The following is an 8,114-nucleotide window of genomic DNA, read 5'->3' as shown; positions in this document are numbered from 1 at the left end:
TTTTTATGTGACGTATACAGAGGTGACAATTAACAAAGTATAAATACTTCGTTCCTGTACGTAAGTAGTTTTTTCTGGCATCTGTACTTTACTTGAGTATTTAGTTTTTTGGTAACTATTATTACTTTTACTCCTTACTTTTTTAAACAAATATCTGTACTTTCTATTCCTTAAATTTTAAAAATGAGCTCGTTACTTTTAAGAGCTTTGAAGACAATGTCACAACGTAAAAAGAAGCACAATTTTAGTTTGAGCTTTTTCTGTTAGACATGTCCCTTGGTTTTATGGTTAATGTTTTAATTTTTTAAAAACAAAATGCATTTTATTTACAAATTGTATCTATAATGAATGCTAAATTCTCCAGGTGTTCATAAAGGGTAACAGATTTAATTTATTTCCATGCACCAGTATTCTACAAGTTCTTATAAAAATAAAATATATGCTATTTGGAATAATCCTTTCTTATTATTAAAGGGACATTTGTTTTACTTTTTCTCAAGTAAGGGAGCAACTTCAATATAATAATAATAATAATAATATAATTTTATTCAGTTGAATACTGAAGACTAGAACATTTGCCACCTCTGGGTATCTATGGATATGAATTTCATACATTTCTTGAATTATTGTCCATAAAAAAGGGGCGTGTCTTGATGCACTGCGTCACTGATGCTCATATAGGCTGCAGCTGTGGCGTCGGGCTCGCGCTGCTCAGACAGAGCTGGGGTCGGTAGCGCGCGCTCTCTCTCTCTCTCTCTCTCTCTCTCTCTATTCTCCAAACAAAGAGAAGCACGCGAGGCTCAGCATCCTTTCAGCCACGAGCTCCCTGGCACTGCCCCCCCCCCACTCTGCATCCTCCATCCGGTCCACGGCACGAGCGCACGGTACCGACCATGACGAGCAACGGAGCGGCCAACGGAACCAGCGACATGCTGCAGATCCAGTTCGGCCTCATCAACTGTGGGAACAAATATCTGACGGCGGAGGCGTTTGGCTTCAAAATCAACGCGTCCGCCAGCAGCATGAAGAAGAAGCAGATCTGGACCCTGGAGCAGACCGGGGACGAGTCCAGCGGGAACGTCTTTGTCCTCAAGTCCCACCTGGGTCGGTACATCGCCGCCGACAAGGACGGCAACGTCACCGGCGACAGCGAGAGCCCGGGCCCGGAGTGCCGGTTCGTCATCACCGCTCACGATGACGGACGCTGGTCGCTGCAGTCCGAGCAGCACGGACGGTACCTGGGCGGAACCGAGGACCGGATCGTCTGCTGGGCGCAGACCGCGTCCGTGGCAGAAAAGTGGAGCGTGCACATCGCCATGCACCCCCAGGTCAACATCTTCAGCCTCACGCGCAAACGCTACGCTCACCTGAGCGACAAGGTGGACGAGATCGCCATCGACCGGGACGTCCCGTGGGGCGTGGACTCCATGATCACCCTGGTGTTCCGCGAGCAGCGCTACCACCTGCAGACCTCCGACAACCGCTTCCTGCAGAACGACGGGGCGCTCGTGGCCACCACGGACAAGAGCACGGGCTACACGCTGGAGTTCCGCTCCGGGAAGGTGGCCTTCAGAGACTGCAACGGCCGCTACCTGGCCCCGTCCGGACCCTCCGGAACCATGAAGTCCGGCAAGAGCGCGCGCATGGGCAAGGACGAGCTGTTCGTGCTGGAGCAGAGTCACGCGCAGGTCGTGCTGACAGCAGCCAATGAGAGGAACGTGTCCACCAGGCAAGGTATGTGTGCGCGTGCGTGTGGTCCAGGTCTGCAATGTGTGCGCGTGCGTGTGGTCCAGGTCTGCAATGTGTGCGCGTGCGTGTGGTCCAGGTCTGCAATGTGTGCATACATCTGTGTGTGCTCCCCACGAGGAGAGGATATGATGAAGGAATGTGGGCCTGTGTGTGATGAGGGGACTGAACCATTATCAATGGCCCCTCCAGGGTTAAACCACTGCTTTGTACAGACATTACAGAGTAAAACAAAGCAGCTCTTTACTTCCTGCACGTGTCACCCATGTGGCATCATTCACATGTAGAACAGACTGATTTAAAGGAGGCCAAGGCTGTCAGGGAGTTTAGTTCAGGACTCAACCTGCTGAATTTTAGTTTAAGCAAACTGTTGTATTCAGGCACACACACACACACACACACACACACTCCAACAACAATTTAAGAGAGGTTGACCGATTTTCAAAGGCTGATACTGATGTACTAATAAAAAAAATTCAGCACAGGACAACAGAGGCTATTTATCAGTATGTTTTATTAATTTCTCATTAACTGAGGTTAAATTGTCTTTTTTTCAACTTTTCATGTCTGAATGTAACATAATAGTTGTTATTATAAGGAAATGTTGAGGTTTTCTTTCTGTATGAATGGTTGAATCTGCAAAGAAACAAAGAACTTAACCCAGGTATTGTATTTATCATATAGATGTTTTATGTCAGATGTGATGCTCTGTGAGTGCAGTGACAGTTTCTACATTTACTTGTAATGGAAAGTTAACAATGGTACAATTAATCAGGTTTTATGTCTGCTGCTCTGTGGTCAGGTTTTATTGAGCAGACCAAAGCACTAATAAAACTTTACACCATCTCTAAGGATGGGGCTAATAATGTTTCTATTCATTTTAATTTGACATTATGTGAGGATTAAGCTGAGATTTAACCAGTCAGGTGTGTTTAAATCCCCCAAATGCAGAGGTTTGTTCTACACCAGAAAGAAATGAAATGAGGATGTTGCAGAACCAGAGTTGCCTTCACATAACATTTTGACATTATACTTCTTTACACAATCACAGATAAGTGATATGACTCACCATTTGAATTCAGGTTGTTTTTTCTTTACATTACTATTTTTAATTTTTTTATTTATTTAGGTAACAACCAAATTCCTTTCATATTACCTGATGCAGATTGTTGGAAAATCAAACTGTACCATGTTTCAGGGCGTAAATGGGTTTTTCCATGCAGGACCTGAACATAACACTGCAGGTACAAGAGCATCATGTCAAGTCAAGTCAAGTCAAAGTCAAAGTGTTTATTGTCATCTGTACAGTTAGAAACACGTTTCCCTGTACAATGAAATTCTTGCTTTGCCGACCGCCAGTGAATGCCTACGTAATAAAGGAATAAATAATAAAGGAATAAATCGAGATAAAAGAACTATAATAAATACAGTGGCATGCAACACTGTTATTCAACAAAACCTGAACATTAAATACAAAACACCTGTACAATTAAAAATACAAATATATTAGCTATACAGAGGAGAGGTGATATATACAATGGTATGTGCATAAAAGCTGTTTCATAATAGAGAGACATGGTGTTAGCTGTGCATGGGCGCATCTAAAGTGCGAATGCAGGTGGTGTGCAAAGTACAGTGGAGAAGGGGGGGGGGGGGGGGGGGGGGGGGTGAATGAATAGTTCATTAGACTCCGATCACTCATTTAGGAGTCTAATGGCCGAGGGGAAGAAGGAGTTTTTGAGTCTGCTGGTCCTGCATTTCACACTTCTGTACCTCATGGCTCCTCTTTTAAAAATGCGATGCAGACGAGCACTGGGGTAAATGTGAGCTCAACCATTTCATTTAGTCCCTGAACAGCAGCTGTTTGATCACAAGAGAGATGGACATGAAGCTGTGGAGGCTGATCACACTGGAACTATGTGAAGTCTCCATTAGCATTAGCATTAGCATTAGGGGCAAAGACATATTTTCTGGCATCGGAAAACCTGCTTTTTCTTATAGTCCGTATTCACAGGTGCACAGCAGAGCTAAGACGCATACACGCGCACACGCTTCTGTGTCCACCGCCGCCCTGAAACGGACAGGTGTCAGGTATGAAAGCAGAAGTAAACAGGTACGCATCGCTACGGATGATCTCTTTTAACACACACACACTCACGCATTCAGAGCCAGTAGTCCGGGGAGGAAGTCCGATGCCCCAACCAGAGACAGTGTCACCGTTCGCTCATAGCTTTTTACCTTTGTGCACAAATGTGAGTGAAATAAAGCCGTGTCACGTAGGGCAAAAAAAGTCTTCGATGTAAATGACGTTATTGATCGTATCAGTGAATTAAGATATAACGGCCGATCACATTAATTTCATAAAATGCAAAATATCAGCCAATCCTACTGTATATAGCCTAGTTTTTTTTGTTGTTTTTTTTAGGTATGAAAAAGTGAATTTCTAACTTCTTCTATAGAGGGTTTTCACGGCGTGTCATCAACCCGGAAGTCACCATTTTGGAGATAAGCAGCAGGTTTATAAACTGCACACAAAAGAGCAAATCTAGAATTTTGACAGGAAATGCTGAAATATGTCCGTGTTTTTGGCTGTAATAATCAGTCAGAACGTGAAGAACATGGAGTTTTATAGACTGCCAAAAGTTATAACAGATCAGGGAAGAACAATGTCTGTATTTTATAGTCAGTAGTTCTACATCAGGAGAGCAGTGACATGAGACTAGCTCACCGTTGTTACACCAGTTATTATTGGTGTTTATGTAAAATCCAAGACAGTCAATGGATCAATGATGATATTAATGTCCTAGTAAATTCTTACTTATTTTGCTTATTACTAATAATTGAGGTAAATATAGTCTCTGATATACAATAATTGTAATGCACAAAATTGATATTCAGTGAGCCGTAAACGTACAGGTTGACATTTTCAAGCTGTAGGAGATTTCAGAGGCCTACATGTTAACATGTAAATAAAACAAGAAAGATTACTAAATTGGAGTGACGAAGGGGTTATCCTAATCTGAAGAGAGGCCTTGGGGGTACATGTTTACATGTAAACTATGATTGGCTCCTCCCCTTTCTGAACCGGAACAGGATCATTGCTGAAGAAGGTTGGTCGAAAGGATTTTGGTAGAATTGGCTGCAGAGGATGTGGGAGGTTTGTTTAGTCTTCATCTCAACCCGTGCACTCCAACCTGGTGATGAGTCTCACACTCACTCACTCACTCACTCACCAGGACGTACAAATCCTAAAGACTACACTTTTACACAACCATCAGTTATGTGGATTAAATGGTATAATTAAACTGGCTCCAGATGCTTTCCCAACCTAACAGCTGTTCACAGGACGTCCATGTCCCACAAAGCCTGTATTTGTCCCCACACTGGAGCCATGATGGTGCTAGAAGTCGGCTGGTTTCCATTAAAGTCTGAACTTAAGGAAGCTGAAGTGGGTCAAACCAAAAGCTGCTTTTTGTCCAGTTTAAATTGCTATCTTTGATTCACTCAATACAAAGCCACTAACTTAGCTCAGTAAATCCCATTTAAGCTCCCTTTAATTAAAGCAATGATTGAGTCCAGATTTTGGCATTTATGTCGACGAACACGATATCTTTATTTTAACTTGGTACTGTACAGTATATTTCCTTGGTTATAGTAGGGCTGCACCATTAAGGCCAAAATGATTATTTGGATGAGTAACTACTTTTTACCAAACAATATGTGAACAGTTTAAAGTGCAAAAGAAAGCTTTTAACAATCTGCTGTATTAATACTAATGAATTGGGTTATTATGTCAATCAACTCATAGGAGCGTTTCAACTCAAACTTCAGTTTTCTATCCATCAAAGGCCTCATTTTAAAGGTTAATTTAATCGTGGAGGCCAAAGTCGTAATAAAGAATGAAAATGTGATTATGGTGCAGCCTTAGGTTATAGTGACTGTGGAGGTTTGATCTTGTGTTGGTTGCAGTAGTTTTTAAACTGATGTTATATTCTTAGCTTCTGGCTCAAACCGTCCCCCCTCCCCATCCGTGTCACTAATTTCCTGGGACAGTTTAACGACCCTGCGTTGGAAGCCTTTCAAGTTGCTTTTCTGTTTCTGAATGTTTGAAGTCGGAGGCGAGGAGTAGATTGTGCTACATCAGCTAAATGAGACGCCATCACATCCTGTTGCCTCCCTCAGAGAGAAAACGGCGAGGCCACTGATGGACGCTTTATTTGTTTTGGCGCCTACTTATCAGTTGAGTTCTTTGCTGCTGTCCCTCATTATGGCAATAAAGCTGCTAATGTTCTTGTGTCTACTGACAAGAAAATAGATTTGAAGGAATGACATGAAGTCGAACCTTTGCAGTTTTCACACACATTTGACCAATTTGTACTCTTACATCAATGTCACGGTGTTCTCTACTGTGCATCTTGGTGTTTAATCAGGACGCACTCTGGCTGTGTGTTGCGTCTGGCCATGAGTCGACCCTGACAGCCTCTCTGAGTCCTTCACCCCCACCTTCAGAGAAATGTGACATGAGCCCAACCTTGAGCAGTGTGATCTCTGCAGGCGGGAGGGCGATAACTGTCTCCAACACATCCACACTGTCGACCAGTGGAGAAAACGCCAATGATTAATCAGCGTTAGAGTTCTTATCAATGCCAACACTGACGTTGGAATGGATTATAGATAGTTATAGGAGTCTCACTGCTTGTATGCATCCGTCTGTCTGCAGTTGTAAAACAAACAGGCTTTTTCCATCAGTTCATCTCTTTTGCATTGATTTCTTAGAGCAGAGTTATCAACATTGATGTTAGCTTTCGGAATAATGATCAATCTGAGCATTAACACTAGGGAAAAGAAGGGTTTTGTCTCTGTAATCCTTTTGTGTGGATTTTGTTGGTGTTTTTTTTGTTGTTTGAATTCATTTTGTCTATTTTCTTGTCAGTATGGTGAATTTTTGTTGCCTTTTTGTGTTTTGAGTCATTATGCGTGTTTTTGTTTTTTTTTTTTTGTTTCATTATTATTTTGTTGGAATTTTGAGCCTTTGAAGTCCGTTTGTACGATATATGTTGATTTTGTTGTCATTTTGTGTTTAAGTGGTTGTTTAGTGTCTTATTTTGTGTACTTTTGTTGACGTTTTGTGTGTTTTGCTGTGTTCTGTGTTTCTGGTGTTTTGTGTATTATGTTGTTGTTCATATAACTGAATTCATTTGTGTCATCACTTTGTCATATAAAATGTAAAATGAATAACAGTCTTTGACTTTATTAAAGTTTAATTTTAATAGCTAGTAAAGTCATCTAAACATGGTAAGATGATAAGTGAAGCGGATGTGACACAAACTATTTTTCTGTTTGATCTTTTCCTGTATGAACATTTGTACGTCTCTATCCCAGTTTGTGTCTTTCTTCTTTTCTCTGCACCTTTCTGTCTCATTGCTCTTCTTTACATCCATTAGTATTATTATTATGTTTTGTCTCTTTGTCTTTGAGAGCCTTATTGGCCTTTGGTATCACTCTTATTCTGCTTATTCATCTCAGTTTCTCTTTTTTCTCTAATCTTCTTCTGCTGTACGGTCTTTGTTTTGTTGTGTTAAAGAAAGGCTTGTACTATCTTCAGATTAGCTGCATATGTCCACAGTTGAACCTTTCCTTTAACCAGTCTCACCTCTGCCCACCATCACAGACCCTCACAGACCATCACAGACCATCACAGACCATCACAGACCATCACAGACCCTCACAGACCAACGATGGGTTCAAATCAACAGAGTAAAAAAATTAAAGCACCCTTAGGTTACAATCCTTTCTCCCCCATGTCTGACCTGCTTTTTGCACAAAGCAAATGGAATCTGTGTGTGTGTGTGTGTGTGTGTGTGTGTGTGTGTGTGTGTGTGTGTGTGTGTGTGTGTGTGTGTGTGTGTGTGTGTGTGTGTGTGTGTGTGTGTGTGTGTGTGTGTGTGTGTGTGTGTGTGTGTGTGTGTGTGTGTGTGTGTGTGTGTGTGTGTGTGTGTGTGTGTGTGTGCGCGCGTGTGTGTTCTCAGCACTGCTCTACTTGAGTCTGTTTGGGTCAGAACAAAGGCCGGTGATGTGGATCCCTGTTTGTGCCCCAGCTGGTCGCCTCCTCAGTCAGACCCACAGAACAATGGGAAGCGTACACACACACACACACACACACACACAACTGTGCCTGATACAATTGTGTGCGTTCACAGCAGTGTGTGTGTGTGTTGCTGGTTCACAATAAATGTGGACAGAAATCCATGGCAGCTTCCATCAGGCTGAGGGCGGTGGGTGGACGGAGATGAAGGGGTTTGTTCTGCAGTGTGAGGGCGAGTGTGTGTTTAAGGTGGTTTGGTTTGGGAGGATTTTGGTGTGTGGTT

General features: G+C 42.5%; 1 protein-coding gene across 1 annotated transcript in view; it reads left to right on the top strand.

Annotated features, from left to right (window-relative positions):
* The first annotated feature begins 693 nt into the window (after positions 1–693).
* Positions 694–8,114, top strand: part of fscn1a (fascin actin-bundling protein 1a) — a 30,992-nt gene continuing 23,571 nt past the window's right edge. Inside the window, exon 1 of the mRNA XM_028455837.1 lies at positions 694–1,734. Within this exon, the coding sequence (XP_028311638.1) occupies positions 894–1,734 (841 nt within the window). The 5' untranslated portion in view covers positions 694–893. The remainder of the gene's footprint in view (positions 1,735–8,114) is intronic.

The sequence above is a fragment of the Gouania willdenowi genome, chromosome 8 (assembly GCF_900634775.1).
Source record: "Gouania willdenowi chromosome 8, fGouWil2.1, whole genome shotgun sequence".
NCBI lineage: Eukaryota > Metazoa > Chordata > Actinopteri > Blenniiformes > Gobiesocidae > Gouania > Gouania willdenowi.
The sequence above is the reverse complement of the archived record's forward strand: the minus strand, read 5'-3'. Positions and strand labels throughout refer to the sequence as shown.